This window comes from Danio rerio, chromosome 12, assembly GCF_049306965.1.
Source record: "Danio rerio strain Tuebingen ecotype United States chromosome 12, GRCz12tu, whole genome shotgun sequence".
In the NCBI taxonomy this organism is placed as follows: Eukaryota; Metazoa; Chordata; class Actinopteri; order Cypriniformes; family Danionidae; genus Danio; species Danio rerio.
Window position 1 is genome coordinate 11,708,151 of NC_133187.1, and position 20,917 is coordinate 11,729,067.

The following is a 20,917-nucleotide window of genomic DNA, read 5'->3' on the forward strand; positions in this document are numbered from 1 at the left end:
AGCCACCAAATATATTTAGAAATTAAACGATAATGCAACAAAATATAGGTAAAATATTGAAAAAATAAATTACAACCTACAAAATTTCTACTAAATTTTTCTATTTTCTTGCTTCTTTTCATTTGTCTTTTTAAAATTTATATGAATTATTTTTCTATAACATAAATTTGGTTTTACTCGTTTTTGGACCGTTATCGTTAGTTATTTTGTTAGACAAGCTCTAGATTTGGCTTCAGTACTGACCAATCTAATGTATATGCACGAAAATAATATTGAATAGCATCCAACTAAAAATATTAATTTAAAAGAGAGATTTATCAGGGGTGTACTTATATATCCCTGTACTGTTACAAATGCAAAAAATGTGTAATGAATGATTGTTCTTACTTAAAGAATTAGTAATTAATAACGAATGATCCCTCTGGTAAAGTGTAACCTTAAATGCTGACATGAATTTATAAATAATTTGTAATTGAAATAATATTTTAGTATATAAATTGTTGTATAAAGTATATACTTTAATTTTATTTATGTAATTGTTCATTCAGTTTTCAACTTCAAGATTTGTTTTATTCATGAAGAACAATTATGAGGGGAAATGTTCAGTTTGATAGTGTTACACTGCAAAAAGAATCTATTACATTATTTTAATGTTGAGGTTAAAGATGATTTTAACATTTCTGCTAGTTTTTTTCGTGAGGTTCACCGGTATTTTCTCTGATATTCTTCCAGTCTTAGTGTGTATCTGTACGCTCTCCTACCAACAGCCTGAGAGCTGGATTTCACAAGGTGTTGTGAGCTGAATATGAAGTGGTGTTTGTTGGTTTGTGCAGATCGGCAGGACCTGGAACAGGCTGATAAGGTGGATGTACTGCAGGAACCCCTTCTGGAAGCACTGAAGATCTACGTGAGGAACAGAAGGCCACACAAACCACACATGTTCCCTAAGATGCTGATGAAGATTACTGATCTGAGGAGCATCAGTGCAAAGGGTGAATTGAGAATTCAGCTTTTCTTCCCCTATTAGGCCATGTCTTGTAGGTAGAAAAATACAAGCGTAGCTTTTGTATCTTGAAATACATTTTGAACAAGCGATGAATGAGTTCATCATGACAGAATCTTCATTTTTGGGTGAAACTATCTAGATAGTCTAAACTATAATACTACTATATTTTGTCTGCCAAACAGATTAGCGCCATGATTGGTATATTCCAATTGATGTTTTACTTTGTTTATGGCTATAAATATGAGGAAATACAAAGGTTAGTTTAATACCGACGTTACAAGATTCCAACGACAAGCAATTTGGCTGTCTACACCAAACACAGCGTGACATCCAGAAACATTTGGTAATCAAAAGGTAATAGCTTTTAATTGAATTAACATAGGGCTAATGGGTGACTGGGGTTTTTGGAGTTATCTGCTCCTTCTTTCAGCGTTATGGCAATAAACCTCACATCAAATGATATTTAATATCATGTTGGTAGAATTTACACCAAATAAAGAACATAATCTATGGAGTCAATCTAAAGGGGTGATTAAGTTTTGAGAAATAAAAATGACATTTGCAAACTGAACTGCAAATAAAAATCAAGCAGTGCAAAAAAAAAAAAAAAAACTCAAATATTTGCAATAAAAAAACTATATATATTTACAAAACATTTTTACCATTGCCTTTACAAAACCCGTCCAGTCAATTGCAATGCTTATTTTGATTAGCTTTTTTTTATGCGCATTTCACTTTGTGGTCCTGATTTGAAAAGGTGGCGGGTCAAGGGAACATGGGCGTTCCCTTTGCAGTTCTTTATTTTTATTAGCAAAATGTATTATTATTTCTCAAAAAATTAATTTTCACTTTGCGATTTTTGGAGATTTGCTATTTTCATTTATTTTTTGCTCAATACTTTTTGTTTGCAAAACTTTATTTTGTTTTGCAAGTATATGTGGCTGTAGATTGACTCCATAATAATCTGTTCCTGAGGTGATCAGTGTCTTATTAGTATATCCTTTTATTCTGCCGCATTATAACAGAAATGGAAATGGTTTCTAAAATAGAAATTTTGCGCTATAGCATCAAGATGATTAGGACAAAAACTGTTTATTTATGTAAAATTTTATTTGTTAAATTTTAGCATGGAAAAGATACCTTTTATCGCAATATGTTGCATGTAGTTAGGAAAACATCAGCTATATCACTAAACTCAAATAGTTTGAAAGGGTTTCAAAGAAAAAGCCCCTACTCTCATCCAATAAAGCTTCTTCAGCTTTTTTTATTTCAAAATGTTAAACAATATAGACATAGTTACCAAGGATGCCAATATTTGTCAGGATATGTAGTCAATATTAGTCCAAAGTAATAATAATCAGAGATTTTTGCAACAAAAATGATTTTTGTGGTGAGTTTTAGCAAATTTTGCAGTGTAGTTTACACTATTTTATTGTTTTGCTGTGACAATATAGGCTCCACAAAAAATGTGTGAGTTCCACAAAATGGAGCATTTAACATTTGCTTGAATTTGCATTAAATTCAGTGATCGTTGAATTGTCAAATCCTTCAAGGGTCTGATTAGTGGAAGGCGCTGTATCCCGGACGAGCCCCCAATCTAGGGAAAATAATGTACTGTGAAAGACTACTATTCCAGTTTTAATTCTTTTTTTTTTTTTTATCTCTCTCAGGAGCGGAGCGTGTGATCACCCTGAAGATGGAGATTCCGGGCTCCATGCCTCCTCTAATCCAGGAGATGTTGGAGAACTCTGAGGGTTTGGAGAGCTCCTCAGGCGCACAGGGCTCACGGGCCTCCGCCACTACTCCGGGCAGTTGTAGCCCCTCCCTCTCTCCCAACTCCGCCCAGAGCAGCCCGCCCACACAGTCACCGTGACAACCATCATCTAAACCATCATTAGCCACTTACGGACTACTGTGTGCTCTCCCGACACACTCGAAAAACACACTCTCAGTGCCGATACTCTGCCTGTGGGAGAATCAAAGCTGTGTTACCGGAATTTTTATTTTTTTTCCTCAGATCAGACTGTGATTGTATTCCTCCTTAATTCCCAAGGGGGGACAAGGGTGAAGAAAGAAAAGAAAAAAGAAAAAAAAAACTTAAGAATGAATGAATGGACAAATTTGTAGAAGGACTTTTCTTCTGCTTCGATTCTTCTGGCCTGCAATGACCAGAGACTGATTTCCTACAAACTAAAAACACATAAATATATATAGAGAAAACCTGGAATGATTGTGATTGCGAATAGAATGAAACATGGACTTGATGTAAAAATGCATTTCCTCACTTTTTCTCTTAATGCCTGTGAAAGGACAAAGAGTGAATTGTTTTCTTTCAGACTGATTATGATGTTTTTCATGGAGAAAAAAAAACATTGAAAAGATTATTAATTTTCACTCACAAAATTGTGCACAGAAGATATAAAAATGGTTGCAAAAAAACAAAGTTTGTGTGATGTTTTCTTTCCTTGATTTGTCTTCAAGCTACTAGCAAATTTCTCCAGAATTTCTACTATATTTTAATATAGTGTGTTTTGCTTAATATTTGATAGATGAAGTTCTAAAAATGTCAATAAGAATTCTCAAGGCCCTGATATACTTTCTGCAAATGTGGATCTTTGTTGCTGAGAAGTAAACAAATTCTGAACATCGGAGCGGTGGTGTTCTGTTTTTCTTGTGTCTGACATTGCTGAATTGAGTGAAAAAATTAGCCTGAGAAAATCTGCACTTTAAAAAAAATGAATGTAATATAACATCATACATGATAAATCCAAATACCCAACACAGCGTTCTGCAGACAAGGACAAGGAGATTTAAACCACTGAAACAAACTTCAATTCAATTCAATTCAGCTTTATTTGTATAGCGCTTTTACAATGTAGATTGTGTCAAAGCAGCTTCACATAAATGGTCATAGTAACTGGAACAGTGTGGTTCAGTAACTGGAACAGTGTAGTTCAGTTTTTAGTGTTTAAGTTCAGTTCAGTTTAGCTCAATTCAGTGTGATTTAATCATTACTGAGAGTTCAAACACTGAAGAGCCAATTCATCGAACTTCAAGAACACAAGGATCTTGATAGGTACTTCTTTAAACATTTTTCATTCCACTAAAGCTTTTTTATAGTGATAAATATTATTTATATTGATAAAATGTTTGTTACAATTTGAAATGAACAGTTCTTTGAAGAAGCTTGGGGAAAAGTTCTTGGTCACACTTTATTTTGATGGTCTGTTTGTTGAATTTAGGTTGCATTGCATCTACATGCCAACTAATTCTCATTAGATTAAAAAGTAGACTGTTAGGTTGGGGTTAGGGTTTTTTATAGTCAGTTAAATGTCTGTTGAAGGAGCAGTATCAACAGATATTAAGCAGACAGTCTACTAACACTCAAATGGACCATCAAATTAAAGTGTTACCAAGTTATTCTATGGCATCACATTAAAAATCCCTTTTTGTTTCCTCCTGGCACTTTTAATTTTGCTGTATTTGTTTTTTCATTTTACTTGATGAAAAAAAAGCTGCATATTACGATAAGTGCGGATTTATGTTTGGTTTTGTTTTGGTATGGGTCCCCGAATGTTCACCAAAATTTAGTACACCACGCACAACAAGAATGAGAGTGTTTAGATTAGAATATTTAAAGAAGTATCTGATCAGAGGGATGTGTTTGTTTTCATGTTTTTTTTTCTCATGTCAGAGGAAACCAATGAGCCTAAGAAGATTTATATATCCAACTAATAAAACTTATTGAATACTTATCATAGAGGTTTCCGTTTGCAGGTGTTTTATAGTATACTGGGGCCTTGATTATATTAAACATTTGATAGGTAAAGGGTAATTAACAGTTGCAGTGCATTGAAGTAGAGTCCCCAAATCAAATCTTAACCATATGATTTTGTTAGCTCACATTGCCAGTTTTGTGGGGAACGATTCATCTGTGCATGCCATTAAGAAAAAAAAGTTTGCCCTACTAGTCTTTAATCTGAAAATGCACTTCTTGTTTGTTTTCAGTTTAATAACCAGATTATGTGATTTTGAGGTAATGACCGTGGCTAACACACTTAACCATGCTGGTTAAACTGTCCCGATTTGACATCAAACAGAAATAGTGAGCAGGAGGACTCTTTTGGGTTGTAATAACTTTCCTCAAACCCTTTTGTAGATCTTTCTGAATTAAATGCCTACTTTCCTACATCCATTAAGCCTATGGTAGAAAACACAAGCAAGCCACACTGTTTGCTCATTTAAAATTCATTTAAGAGGTCACACTTAGTTGATGATTGATAATTAAGCTTGTTTGGCATGCTGTCCCGGGAGAGAACCCTTAGCTCATAAGATCCTCAAGCCCGGGGGCTGGGGCTGGGAAGAGATAACTACTTACTAGTAGCATGTATGTGGTCCTAATTTGGATTAGTCAATTAACTTAAGTTGCATGTTTTTGGATGGTGGGAAGAACCCAAGGTAAACCCACGTGAGCACGGGGAGAAAGTGTAAACTCCGCACAGAAACGTCAGCTGGCTTGGTAAGGACTAGAACCAGTGACGTTCTTGCTGTGAGGCAACAGTGCTAACCACTGGGCCACCGTGCCACCCATCTAGGAAAGGAAGAGGAGTAGGAGTGGAAGGGCGGATTCTTCGAAACAAAGATGGCTGTTATATGGAACTATAATGGCTTAGGAATTGTATGATTGGTGAGTAAAAAAGTGATTAATGTGGGGCCGGCTGCAAGCCATCATAAGCACGTGCTACTCTCAAAATGAGTTTATAAATAAACTTCAGGAAAAAAAAATCATTGCAGCTTTTGTTACACAGGGACTTTAAGGGTTAAATCACCTGTGCGCAACAATGGTCTTCTTGAGTTGTATGGAGGAGCTTCTGAAGGTCAACAAGAGGGACGATTGTGGATGTTATGTTGGAGTTTGTTTAGATGTCTTTCATGTCTCAGACCATGAACCAGGCCATTAAGTCCAATGAATTGTCTAAACAGCAGATCTTTGAGACAGGTTTGTATCAAAGCACAGATCTAGGAAAGGGTACAGAAAAAATGCAACATTAAGGGTGTACTCACACTATGTACAGTTGCCTTGAACCGGGCCAAAGCATGCTTGTCCCGGCCCACACTCGCATTACATTCGGGCCTGGGCACGCTAAAGTCATATATGATGTGTTGTTCAGTAAATGCTTTCGCTCAGCACAGCGGAGATTTCTTTATCAGTTATATCGTTTGAGTCGTTTGATACGCAGTGAAACTCTGTCAAATATTTCGCCGAACAGATCCGCCACTTTTGACACTCATAAACGATCGTAAAATCCTTGTGCTGCAGGAATTATGAGGTTTGCTGAAGGTGCAGCTGTCATGCAGAGAGGGGTTTGTGTGTTAAATAATCTATGACAGTTTGCGTTCTTTGAACAGTAAAGGCCTGTGCACACCTGAACGCTTTTTGCTCGCGTTATCCATAGACATTTAAAGCCTCGTGACTAAAAAAAGGACGTCAATGAGTGAGTGCACACAAACGCACAAAACGCCAGGCGCTGCGTCAAAACCTTCTCCACCAATTAGGTTGGCACTTTTGTTCACGTGCAAGGAGCTGCTGAAGTTACAGAAAACAGCACTTGGAGGCACTCAAGCAGAAAACTGTCAATGCAAGATCACTGAAGAAGATGCCCAGAGGGGATATGAACATGAAGCTGCTTTTTGCACAGGTGAACAATAATCATTTCCTCATCGCTAGAGCTGCTACTTGAACCATCCATAACAACAAGCATGTCAACTTTGTCTTCTTCTGTTACAAGCGAGTTTCAGAAGCTTAAAGTTGTGTAGTGCCATCTAACAAAGAGTGATTTTGCATACTCTTCTGCTCGACACCAATGAAAATCGATTGTGTTTGAATCCGGAAAAACGTCTTGAAAATCGATAATGATCATCGCAAACAAAAAGCATCCCGGTTGTACAAGCCTTAAGAATAATTAATAAATACATATCAAACAGTCCCTTAAAAGTCACGTCTTGCTTACAGTTTCAGGCTGTGGCGCATTTTGCACTCACACACCAGTGTACCGCGCCAAAGCCCAAGTGAACCGCGCTCTGGCCCACCTCTTCCAACCGGGCCAGGGCTGATCAAGTGAACCGTGCCTGAGCTTGATTCAGTGCACTTACACTTCTCAAACGGGCCTGGGCACGATTCGGATAGCATACTGTGAGTAGGCTCTAAAGGTCCCAATGAGCACAGTGGCCTCCATCGTCCATAAACGATCGGAGTTTGGAACCACTAGGATACTAGAGTGCCTGAACAAATGAAGCAATTGAAGCAGAAGAACCTTAGTCATGAAGGTGAACAAGAACTTGATGGTCTCTCTGAAAGAGCTTCAGCATTTTGCTGTGTAGAAAGGAGAACCTTCCTGAAGATCTTCTCTGCAGCACTTCACCAAACTCCATGACAGCCCTGACATCCTGAAGTTTTCCAAAATAAATGATCTGGTCTAATGACAAACTTTTTTCACCTGAATGGCAATCATTATACCTTGAGGAAACTCCACATTTTTGGGTTGTCATAACCCAGTGGTGGGTCTGTCCATATTTGACCCGACATTGTGTTAAAAACTGCATTTTTTAGAGTGTAGGGGAGACTGGGTATAGTTGAAACACAGCAAGAGTTGTAACACCACCAATTTCACGAATATGGGATAAGATAGGGGTCATGTGACATTTTCAGTTTCCTCAGGTTTCCTTAACAACCACATATGGAGATTTCCCAGTCTTGCAATCAAATTCTGAAGTAAGAAAGATTAAAAAACAAAATAATATTTTGTTTAGTACTTACGTTGTAGATGATGTTGTATGAGTTATATCAGATCAAACTGTAGTTTCTCTAGTAAAGAATGGTGTATCAAACTCCTGCTAATTTCAAAGCACCATGCCAATACAGCTAGCTAAACAATGGGTGACAGTGGTGGGGTGGGTTGAAACAAATGTTTTGAAAGTATACACACATATGAATGTGCATGTACAGACATGCACACACAAACACACAATATGCACATACACTTCCAATATTCACATATATTGCATTGTTGCAGTCATTTATTTACAATAAAACTGTTGTTGTGGCATATCACTAGTAGCATGCTTAGTTTTTGTGCATTTTGTCAACCTGTTACAATTTATTCCAGTATGTGTTACCCAGTAGTAGGGTAGCTTGTAACAACTGACCACTTTGTATTTGTCATCATCTTACAATGTCTGTGACGGTATGAGGAATTTTAATTGTTTACATTTTAGTAGACAAATGTGGGTACTTTGCATAAAAGTTTCAGCCATGAAGCTAAAAAAAAGTAGTTTTAGGTGCTCTCTTTAATTGTTTGATTGTAGTTCTAGCTTTTTCTTTAATTGTGTTACAATCATCCCAGATCTCCCCTATACACCATTCATTGCCTGGCCAATACCATCCCAACGTTAAAACATGGAGGTGGCAGCATAATGATGTGAAGGTGTTTTTCAGTGAAAGAAATTGCCAGACTTGGATTGATAAAGAATAAATGCAGCAGAAACCTCCATGATGAAATCCTGCTCCAGAGTGCTCTCAACCTCAAACTGGGGAGACGGTTCCTCTTGCCTAGATAACAAAAGAGCAGCTACGGGACGACTCTGTGAATGTGCTTGAGCGTTAACCTGATTTCACCAAGCAGGACATGTTCCTGTATTAACATCTATATTGATCCAGGAACAACATTCCAATCAGCCAATCAGAATTAAGGGACATGTTTACTGTTTATGTTAAGTTCAGGCTTATGGTTATGTTTATGCTCTTCCAAGTTGTTATCCAACTTATATTCCCCTCTGATTTTGCAAATAATTTACAGTTATGGTTGGGTTATATGGATTACATTTTCAAACAAGAATGTCGTTCCAGGATCGCATTGTACTTGGTAAAATCATTATGTGCATCTTTGAGTGGCCCAGCCAGAGCTCAGACTTAGGGTGCTTTCACACCTAGAATTTTGTTTCAGAACCTGTCTCGTTTCCACAGTTAGCGCGGTTTGTTTGGCATATGTGAAACCACCAATCTCGCTCGGATCCGCGCCAAAACAATCGCTCTTAGATCCCTTGAATGAGGTGGTCTCGGCTCGATTGAAAGGATGGATATGTAATAGGCATATGGCTATATGAAGAGAGAATTATGAGCATGGCGGGAGGTCACTCCAGACATCCCAAGTATCCCAGAAGTTTCATTAGTCTCCCACAAATGCACACACTCTGATAATCTCACGGAAATCGTGCGCCTCCCTCCCGGTCCTCAAATACATCGTTCTCACCCCTCCCCACCGCATCCGTCCTCGATCTTCAGACACGTCGTGCGCACCCTGTCAAACACCATCAAACCACTACCATTCCCCTGACAGCTGAACGGGACTCTCCAAAATAAACCATGAAACTAACCAATGTGAGGAGAGTTTACTCACACGTGACTTGTTTTAGCTCTTTTAGTCCATTTAGAAACTTTGCCGTGTGAAAGCAAACAGCAGTAAGAACAAAGAGCAACAATGTAACAATTTTAATCACTGTTTCGGAACAACTAAATCGATTTACAGGTGTGAAAGCACCCTTAAACCCTATTGAACATCTCTGGAGAGATTTGAGCATATCTGTGCACTAATGCTCCTCATCGAACCAGATGGGGCTTGAGAAATACTAAAAAAGAAAAATGAGAGAAACTGCTCACGTAATGGGGTGCCAGGCTTGTAACATCACAATCCAAAAGCAAAAGTTGTAAATACCCAGATGGACTGTACACTATTTAAAACTTTAAAGAACTTTTTATTTTGAAAAATTTTTCCAAATTTGAGTTGCATTGGGGCATATCTTACAGTTAATCTTTGATTTTTCTATTTTAAAATCCAAAACATTCTCTTTAGTAGAGAGTAGCATGTACTATACTTCCATACAGTGACAGAACATAATTGTCTAGGAAACTTTGGGCTCTATTTTGACGGTCCATGCGCAGAGCGCAAAACGCAGGGCGCAAACGCTTTCAGGGCGTGTCAGGACGCGTTTTTGCTAATTTAAGGACGGGAAATCTGCCTTGCGCCGCGCCGCATGTTCTAAAAGGGTTGAGTTTATTTTCTTTATGAGTTATAGGTGTGTTTTGAGAATAAACCAATTAGAATCTCATCTCCCATTCCCTTTAAGAGTCAGCTGCGTCTCGCCAAGAGTTGCGCTGGAGTTTAGACCAGGTTAGTTTTGGTCTAATGAAAAATCTATTATAGATTTACAAAGTAGCAACGCGCCAGCGGTCCGCCTTAGAACGCCTTCCTTTTTAGACCAGAACGCCTATGGGCGCACAAATGAGCGCTAATGCATTTGCTATTTAAAAAGCGTAGCGCAACGCCTCAAAACGACTCTTGCGCCAAGCTGAAACAACCAAAAGACTACTGCGCCACGCCTTGCACTACGCCTTGCGCCACACTGCGCCGGGTGTATGATAGGGCCCTTTGTGCTTTAAGCCTTTACAATGTAATCTCACGGCAATTCGTAACTTTTTAATTTAGAGGCTAATTTGAATTCATTTGTACAATCTTATTTGTACAATTTTGTATGATTTGCTCATCACTCAATGACGGTTGGGGTTAGGGGTGGGGTTAGGTGCCACGCCTCCTTTTTAAAATCTTACGTTTTTGTATGACTGAACTTGTACGAATTTGTACGAGTTAGCCACTAAACTGACAAATTGTAAAATACTTTTGTTTCTTCCAGAGGTAAGGCTGGCCTTTAACAGTTCTTTATCAATCTCTTCTCGGGTAAACCTTTAATTAATTGACACAGAAGGTAATATACTTTTTAATAAACTGTGTAGAAACAGAGGACAGTTCAACAAAGAGGTTTCTGCAGATGGAAACTTTAATTTCAAAACTGTAAACACTTTTGTGCCCGCGGGAGCTACAAACAGCTGAAGTTTGAGGTACAGGTAGAAGCAATGAAAAGTACACAGGTTTGCAACCCCATTTAAAGTTACAAATATTGACGCTGATGAAAGCGATCAATCCAGTGTTTTCGGAGAGAGTGCAGAAAGACTCGAAGTGGATCAGCTGTTTAATGGCTCAAATCTTGATGCATTGCATTCACTGCGTTCAGCCCAAATTTACGCTAATTGACTCAGTTTAAATTGAAACTTCGTCTCATGACAAACAACAGTTTTGCAAAGGTGGTCATCGCGAGATTGTCATCATCCTCATCATAATATTTTATAATTATTAGACATTTAATTTTGCTATTATTGCACAAATATCAATAAGGTATAAGAGGATTAGTTAGTTGTTTCTGGTTTTTGTTAGTCCTGATTAATGATGTTTTCAAATACAATGAATCTGTTAAAATACAATTTGCAATGGGGCTCATTCATTTTTTGTGGGTGCTTTTATATTTTTTATGGTGCTCCTAAAATTTCTGAAGTTGGGAGCAACGGTGCTACCATGTAAAAAAGTTCATTTCAAGCCCTGCATTAGACAAATACTATTTTTAAATTTTTTAATCGTTCTGTCATTTATTTACAGTATAAAATTGTTTAAATATCAAAAATGTTAATTCTTTTTAGCACAAACAGAGAAATGGACAATTGTTTGTTTTAAATATTATTTTGTCCTGTTTTTGGTCACTGAGCAGCAATAAATAACACTTTAAAGTGTAAGGAGTTTTCATGTGATTTTCCAAACTAGTGGTGTTTAGAAATTAATGAATGCATAATAATCGTGATAACCGTGATTATTTCTCAGACCATAATCGTACAACCAAAATCTCTAATCGCAGCATCCCTAGAGACATGTAGGTATCGTCACTCAAGCTCCTTTTATTGTCCTGAGACAGACACAGCACCATAAATTTAGATTGTTTTCAGCTCTGATGATATTAGTATCAGCAGAGAGGCTTCTCAGAACTGCTGGTAAATTACATTTCCTCTTAACTTATACATTGTGATGAATTGGTTTTAAAATGTAAATAAAACAAACATGAAAATAAAACACAGCTGCCTACTTTCATTTCTCATCACATCATCACATCATATCAACATCAAGATAATCACATCATTTTAACACCACAGTAAACTCAAATAACCAATAATTAGCTTTTTTTTTTTTTTTTTGAAAAGGAACGACATAACAGGAAAAATACAACTCATAAATAACAAAACACATAACGAGCATGTGTGCTACTGCAAACACAGAACATCACAAAAAGTAATTAAACATACCTGAGACAAACACAGCACCATAGATTTAGCTTGTTTGCAGCTCTATTAGCTATTAGTGTATTAAAGTGAAATAAACAGATTTTCAAAGTTCACAAATGCCGATGTTAATTAATACATAATTAATAAAACACGCAATCACCAAAGCAGCTTACCATCAGAGAGGTTTCTCGGAACTGCTGGTGAACTACGTAGCACCGCCCCCTACTGTGATGGATGCGATTGCAGGTAATGCAAAATCCAATGGTGAGCGTTCCCAATTGAACTATGAATTTAAACATTAGGTTAACTCCGTTACGTAAAGACATATGTTTTGCTATTTAATTTTTATTAGTTAGACACTTGGATGATGTTGCCATAAACAACAATCTAGAGGTAGAGGGAGAGCGATGTTATAAACGAGGAATAATTTATATGTAACGCGTCAATGTTGTGATATAATATAATATAATATAAATATTAAAAAAAATGTTTTAACTAATGCAAATAAATGAAGAAAAAAGAAGAAAAATGAAAGAAGAAAAAATGGAATAAAGAGAAAAAATTGCAATATACAAATATGATTGATGTAAAACATGTATATGATTAACCCTAAAAATAACAATGCAGTAGTTTAGTATTAATAATAATAAAATAATTGACAATTTGAAACTCTAGTGCTGCAGCATGTTAAAAGATTAACTTCGTTTTAATTTTACAGATGCTCAAACTAATTTTTGAGAGATTGTCTAACACAGTGTTGTTTTCCAGGACCTGTTAAGAAAGCTTATGTATTGTCTCATAAGAAAAATATGTATGATATTAGAAAAATATTTATTTCATATCCTGTAATTCCTAAATGTAAAGAAGTGCACTTTAACATTATGAATCACATTTATTCTGCAAAAGAATTTCTAAGGTTAAAATTTAATATTTGGGTATGCTAAAACTGACCTGAGTATGTGTGAATGAGTGTGTATGAAAGTTTGGTGATGGGTTTTGGCTGTATCCACTGCATAAAACATATGCTGGAAGTTAGCGTTTTATTCCGCTGTGGCGACCCCAGATTAATAAAGGGACTAAAACGAAAAGAAAATGAATTAATGAATGAAAATTTAATATTGGTGACTCAAATGTATGCCAGATTTGTAGTTTAAATATTAAAACAATTGAACACTTGTTTTTTTTAATGTAATGAGATACAGAGATTTTGGGACGAAGTATTATTTGGATACAACAGAAAATATCTATAAGACTTGCCTTCTCGTGGGAAATGGACCTAATACTTAAGGATAAAAAAATATATATCTTATATAAGGAATAATTTTATGTTATTATTATAATTCTATATTCATAAATGTTTTTTTTTTTTTAATTCCCTGAAGACTAGCGGTGTTTAAAGAAGAATTTGTGATATATTTGAAGACATTAAGAGAGATGAAAAGCCAAAAAGCAAGATATTTATATTCATCATTAGAGGATTTTGGTTTCATATTTTAAGAACTTTACTCCCCTGCTACTTATTTTTCTTTAGTGTTTTTTTTTTTTTTTTTGTTTAGTTCTGTTATTTTATTCATTTATATATGTTGTATTATTAATGAGGATGGAAAGATTGTGAATGTATGCAAATTGATTGTTATCTCAGTCTTTTGTGTAATTCTAAAAAGTATTAATGCCTTTCTGTTACTGTTTAAGCATTGTTAATAAAAAAGGGTCAACCATTAAACATGAAGAAAGAAAAAAGATGATCTTCGATTGAATCGTTGGTGACTTTTATTTTGACAGCAGGACTCCTATGTTCAATAGTTCCATCATATGACACAGATTGAACATGGCTTCAGTTCAATGGTAGGAAATGTTGACACTTTTACATATTTAACGCCATCAAACTCGAACGTGATGTTTTTAATAAACATGGTATTGACAATTATGTATATTCTACTAAAACCTCTAGCGGTTAAATATAGCTGTAGAGTAAACTGTGGTGCAGAGCTTTGACAGTAACGTTATGTTTTAGTGCTTTATTTAGAGCCTTTTAAATTATTACTTTGGTAACGTTATCAAACGTCATACTGACTTGGTACATAGTCCGATACTATGACATTTACGTACACTTACTGTATTGACGTAGCGTAAGTATGTATATAATATCTAGTATCTGTAACTTACTATGAAAATATCATGTTTTTGGTCATGACCAACAATTAAACTACAAACATATAAGAATGTGTATATTTTGGTAGTTTTAAATTTGCTTCCAGTCATGTCTAGCATTAGTGTCTAAAATGTTAAAATGTCAGCTTTTATGTAAATGTGTGTGTTCTGCACAGGCACTCCAGGAGCCGTAAATATGACAGTGAGTGGCAGGCGAGTCGTTTGGAGGTTTCAGCAGTGGAGTTCAGTGACTATCATCCACTCAAAGCCATCACGGTACATCTACAACCTCCATGCATACTCATTGAACTGTGTCATCTAAAATATATTACTCTTTTTCTGTTAACTGAAGTTCTACATGCTGGAGTGGGCTACCCCTGGTAAATTACATTTCTATAATGGTTAACTGGCTGGCAGTTTGTTCAACCACCTGCTGATCTCTACATTTATCAAGTCATATTCAGAAAATGATTTAATAATATAAAAATGATCTAATATGTAATTATGTTGTTGTCTAGTAATCAAGGTTCCACAAGTAGGCTAATGTCATTCCTGGAATATCATGAAATATTAGGAATTATCTGGTCTATTGCAGACACTAAAAGTCATATGTTTTCTCTATATATTTCTCCAAGTCATGCAATATCATGGTTTGTATCATTTCTTTGATCTATACAGTTTTAGCATTATTGTAGTTTTTCATGCCATTTTATTCCTTTACTGCTTGCCAACCAGCAATTTTTTTTTTTTAATTATCTCATTTTATAACAGCTTCAAACAGCATAAGTTGTTTTGTTTTGTTAAAACTTAACGGAAGTCGATGAGACCAGAGGTCTTGACATGTTTAGGTTACAATAGCTGTGCCACTCTTGTGTGAAAATTAAGGTGGATAGGTCATGGATATTCATCTTTTCATTTTATCAGTAAAAATGAGGTAAAAGTCATTTTTGGACTGATTCGTTTTTTTTTTTTTTTTTTTTTTTTTTTTTTTTTTTTAACTGTGTAAAAAAAAAAACTCTTGCTGGACATAATGTCATTGCACATTGTTTTATGAAACTAACACCTACAGGTTTTTCTCTATCTAACATATGGCAGCATTCAGTCTGTAACACCTGAATTCATTTCAAGAAACAGTTTGTATTTCATTTAGAGCAATATTAAAGTAATATTTTAGTAAAATGCAATATTTTATGCATGCTAAGGGTGGTGATGTTAATTTTTTGGGTAAACAGGTTAAAAAAATCTCCCAAATTATAACACAAATGTATAGAAAAGAAAAAGACTAATATATAGTTTATATTATTTCATATATATATATATATATATATATATATATATATATATATATATATATATATATATATATATATATATATACATATTATTATTATATTATTTCATATATATATATATATATATATATATATATATATATATATATATTATAATTACGCTTGTTTTCTTGTTACACAATAAAAGGCTGCAAATATAAATACAGGATAAGGGTTAAATGAAACAAAACAAACTATCTGTACATTTAATTCTTTAATAGGCAAAGTTATATGTCAATAAACAAAGATGGGTCTTAAAACCGTCACTCCTGGAAATGGTTCAAAGATGCTTTAAAAATCAAAGAATCTGTAGGACATGGGGATTTTTCATCTTTTAAGAACCAATGGCTTGCAAACAATTGCTTTTTTCAGTATTGTGGACTAAATCTAAATATATTTTATGTCAAATATCATACTCCTGACAGTACTAAATAAAGAACATCATGCATTTTGTCGTTTTTTTCCGGGCTCAAAATGAGGCATGCATTTTTTTTGCTACTGAAACAAACACATTTTGCATTATTCTTCTAATCTTTTCAAGTGAAGCTTTTTTTAGTTGTCAAAATAAAAATACACAATTTGATAAAGATCATGGAGATACCCACTTCCTAATTCTAGATTAATAGATATTGAACTTTTGGTAAAATCATTTTTTCTTCTCAGGTGACAGACTCTAAATCTCGGCGTGGAGGACGAAAAGGCAGCACTTCCTCCTCATCTTCCTCCTCTAGTTCAGTGGCTCCTGATCCGCTCAGCTCCATGTTGGATGGAACAGACCCTTTGTCTCTCTTTGCTGCAGCATCCGAGACTCCAACTCTCCCACACAGCGTCTCTGCTGGGGTAAAATTTCCCAAATAAGTTCAAGTAATAAACATAGAACTTTGAGAAAAAAGATGTATATAATTGAAAAAAAAAAAAGTCAGAATTGTGAATGAGAGATATTTTACCTTTTATTTTATTAAATCAGAGAAGTTACAAGCTTCCATTAAAAAAAAAAAAAAACGTTGCATTATATCTTTATCGGTTTAGGAGTTAGGGCGGAAACGTAAAGAAAAAGAGGAGGAGGTGGGCTTAGACTTTGAGCCATGGTCGTCTAAACGTGGAGAGATCCTGTCTAGATTCACCACCACGGAGAAACTGTCTATAGTAGGTGCAACTGTTTACAGCGTTCACTTATCCTCTCAGTATTTACACTTGACAGACAATAATAATGATTTATTTCTCTTACAGAATCTTTTCATGGGCTCAGACACAAGTAAGTTTTTTTAATGCTTTATTTGTTTGGTTAACAAACTTCTTTCAGTGCTGTGAAAGAAGTTAATGTCTCTATGAGTTTGCAAAATAGTGCTGATATTGACAAAAGAGTGGACAAAATACTGTGGATGCATGTAATAGATTGTATTGTGTGAAGGTAAAGCGTCCAGTCCCAGCTCTGCTGTCTCAGAGAAGGTGCGCACTCGTCTGGAGGAACTGGATGACCTGGAGGAGGTGGGTTTCATCTGGTCAAGACGAAACAAGATGTCTCGTTCTTTAATATTTGTTTCTATGTTTATGACTGTGTTGCATATTGTGTGTTCACAGGGCTCACAGAGGGAGCTGTTGAATCTGTCTCAGCAGGATTATGTGAACCGCATTGAAGAGCTCAACCAGTCTCTGAAGGAGGCGTGGGGTTCAGACCAGAAAGTCAAAGCCCTGAAAATCGTCATCCAGGTCTGAGGATGGTGAACACACAGACACAAACAGTATATACATATACACTACCAGTGAAAAGTTAATGATCAGTAAAGAGTAAAAATAAATAAATTAAAATGTTGACTCTTGTATTTATTTAATATATTTATTTAATCAAAAGCTGTCAAAATGGTAAAATTACAAAAAAAAATATTATGATTTTTTCTTATGTAAGGTAATTTCAAATAATATTTACTTCTTGCGATTTAAAGCTGAGTTTTCAGCATCATAACTCCGGTCTTCAGTGTCACATGATCCTTAGGAAATCATATGATAATCTGCTGCTTCAGAAACTTTTTTTAATTATTATTATTTTTCTTAGCTTTTGTGCTTATTTAAATTTATTTAATGTTATCAGTGTTGAAAACTGTTGGTCTGGACACTATAATACCATGTATTTATGTTTATTCATCAGGAAAAAATTATTATTTGTGTTTAGACATTGATTTTATATATATATATATATATATATATATATATATATATATATATATATATATATATATATATATATATATATATATATATATATATATATAAGATCCAAATTGTCTATGTATATATATAAATTTAATGATACCTAACATTTAACTAGTAATGTAGTTCAATTAATTAATTGTTAAGCAACATGTTGTTCAGTGTATGTCATTTCAAGAAAAAAAACAATTATAATCTTCATTAAAATGTAATAACTTGCTGTATATCTTAATCTTTTTTTCACTCTACTTTTTTCACTCAGTGCTCCAAGCTGCTCTCTGATACATCAGTAATTCAGTTTTACCCCAGCAAGTTTGTGCTTATCACGGACATACTTGACACATTCGGTAAGAGTTGCTCATTAAAATAATGAATGTTTGTTTGTTCACATTTTTCACCATAAAAAAACTGAAAAACTGTTTACTTGAACGAAGAGTAGAGTCAAATAAGTAATACTACTAAATAAATAAAAAACATTGCCTACCATTAATATTAAATGACTTTACTGTTACTTGTTTTTCTGAAAATAATTGTAAGCTCAGTGCTCACATAAATGAGTTTACCTCTCCCATATCTCTCTTTTAAATGAATACTTTCTATACGATGCTTTACCGTAATTAAATTAGTCAGTTGTGAGGAAATATTAAATTCATAAAAAAAGTAATTTCTTTTTGCACTAAATTATTAGAATTTTAATGTGTTCTATTTCTAAAGATGTTAGGCGACCAAACTCAAATTTTAATGGCGATAACTTTTGATTAAATGGTTTTGTTTAAATGCACCAGAACAAATATTGGCTAAATTCACAAAGAAATGGATAGAAATATTTATTTTCAAAAGGTGGTGTACTCATTTATGCTCTGAGTTGTATATGTATGCATGTATGGATGTATGCATGTATGTATGCATGTATGCATGTATGCATGTATGCATGTATGTATGTATGTATGTATGTATGTATGTATGTATGTACAGTTGAAGTTAGAATTATTAGCCCCCTTCAAATTTTTTTCTTCTTTTTTATATATTTTCCAAATGATGTTGAACAGAGCAAGGAAATTTTCACAGTATGTCTGATAATATTTTTTCTTCTAGAGGAAGTACTATTTGTTTTATTTTGGCAATAATAAAAGCAGTTTTGAATTTTTTAAACACAATTTTAGGGACAAAATTATTAGCCCCTTTAAGCTATGTTTTTTCTCGATAATCTACAGAACAAACCATCATTATACAATAACTTGCCTAATTACCCTTACCTGACTAGTTAACCTAATTACCCAAGTTAAGCCTTTAAATGTCACTTTAAGCTGTATAGAAGTGCCTTGAAAAATATCTAGTGAAATATTATTTACAGTCATCGTGGCAAAGATAAAATAAATCAGTTATTAGAGATGAGTTATTAAAACTATTATGTTTAGAAATGTGTTGAAAAAATTTGCTCTCCGTTAAACAGAAATTGGTGAAAAAACAAACAAGCGGTCTAAAAATTCAGGGGGGCTAATAATTCTGACTTCAACTGTATATGTATAAATTTTTTTTTTATTCTGAGCCAATTATGATTTCTGAACAATTATTTAAGACTAACGACTAGTAATGATGCGGAAAATTCAGTTTTGCCATCACAGAATTTTATTTTAAAGAATTTTTAATGTCAGTATTGAATTAACGTCTAAATTTAAAACACATTTTTTTATTATGATTCCTTTAAAAGTTGTAGATTTTTTTAGCAAAAGTAGATTGTAAAAAATGTTTTTGCACGTGAAACTTAAAAACACACAAAACAAAACATTTTTACCACCAGTCTATTTTTGGCATACTTTCCATGAAAAAGCCCACATATCCACCATTTGTCAGCACCTTTATCAGTATTATCTTTTTTTTTTTTATAAACACCAGCAAAGACTTTACAGCAGGAAAAGAAAATGTCCATTGGCGATGTCCTAATAATGTCCCATGTGTGCAGGTGGTCTTGTGTATGACAGGATCTGGTCCATGTGTGCTGATCCTCATCCTCTACCAGGTAAAATAATACCCATTACAATTCGGCCTATTCTTTTACTGTCTACTTGACATTATAAAAAAATTATCTCCTCATTAATGTCGTTTCCCAGAGTCATTCTCTGCTGATGATGTGAATGACACGGCCAAAGAGACCTGCCTCAACTGGTTCTTTAAAATCGCCTCCATCAGAGAGCTCGTCCCTCGACTGTATCCTTTCTGCACACTTTTCCATTTGTTGTTTCCATTTCAATTCCACTTGTTCATCATCCCAAATTATTAGGTGGTTATTTCTAGGTTTACGTTATAGGGATGCTTGAAATTTTGGCAACAATGTCAATATTGGCTGATAAGTTCTTTTTTTTTTTATATTATCATTATCAGTACAAATGCAAAATTTGGTCGAAATCTTTAAGCCAATTAATTATGTTTTATTTATACAGGTTGGATCTCATTTCATTTCTAAAAACAAAAATTTTTGATCATCCCCTCTGAGACTTTCAGAAATCAAATCAGATGTGCACCTTACAAGAGCTAATGCTGCTTGATTAGAGAGAAGTTTAAATGTCAGTGGTGCGGGACTTTTTCTTCATAAAAAAAAAAAGAAGACACCAGGCTTGCAAGAGAAACAGATTTATGTATGAGAAAGTTTAAATGCTTCTCTTCAATAAATAAAAATAAGATATCCCACTCTTGCTTTCAGAGATGAAGTAGATGAGCAATCCAGTGACAATTCTTGTTGGCCTTTCTGTTAAAAAAAAGTATACAAAGTCATACCGTATCAGAACAAAATAATTGCACATTTTTATTAATTTATTGGTATTTTATTTTTGAATGTTTTGTGACTTTGTGTGTGTTTTTTTATTTCTGCATACTTTTTGTTTATAATAGATTATATAATAGATGGCATTAGATTTTATTGGTATAAATGAAACTTGCCCATATAAATGAATAGTTAATAAAGTTCAAAGATCAGTAGAATTTTTCCTTAAGTTAAGGTTTTAA

General features: G+C 34.4%; 2 protein-coding genes across 9 annotated transcripts in view; both read left to right on the forward strand.

Moving 5' to 3' along the window:
- raraa (retinoic acid receptor, alpha a) overlaps positions 1–3,449 on the forward strand; it is a 324,831-nt gene extending 321,382 nt beyond the window's left edge. For 4 of the 5 annotated variants that reach the window (XM_073917403.1, XM_073917404.1, XM_005156052.6 and 1 more), the window contains 2 exons: positions 834–992; positions 2,677–3,449. In XM_073917403.1, coding sequence (XP_073773504.1) covers positions 834–992; positions 2,677–2,879 — 362 coding nt within the window. In that variant the 3' untranslated portion in view covers positions 2,880–3,449. 5 annotated transcript variants of the gene reach the window in all.
- A 10,592-nt stretch (positions 3,450–14,041) lies between these two features.
- The window catches only part of vps35l (VPS35 endosomal protein sorting factor like), a 30,965-nt gene continuing 24,089 nt past the window's right edge, over positions 14,042–20,917 (forward strand). Inside the window, exons 1-10 of one of the 4 annotated variants that reach the window (XR_012387641.1) lie at positions 14,042–14,069; positions 14,552–14,651; positions 16,370–16,546; positions 16,736–16,852; positions 16,937–16,961; positions 17,118–17,194; positions 17,288–17,416; positions 18,177–18,261; positions 19,878–19,934; positions 20,026–20,122. Coding sequence is in view for 3 of the 4 variants with exons in the window: in XM_073917723.1 (XP_073773824.1) it covers positions 14,319–14,353; positions 14,552–14,651; positions 16,370–16,546; positions 16,736–16,852; positions 16,937–16,961; positions 17,118–17,194; positions 17,288–17,416; positions 18,177–18,261; positions 19,878–19,934; positions 20,026–20,122 (899 nt within the window). In the remaining variant the exon portion in view is untranslated. Of the gene's footprint in view, positions 14,354–14,551; positions 14,652–16,369; positions 16,547–16,735; positions 16,853–16,936; positions 16,962–17,117; positions 17,195–17,287; positions 17,417–18,176; positions 18,262–19,877; positions 19,935–20,025; positions 20,123–20,917 lie in introns of all 4 variants that reach the window. The other 3 variants (XM_073917723.1, XM_073917724.1, NM_001098181.1) reach the window with 3 other exon arrangements.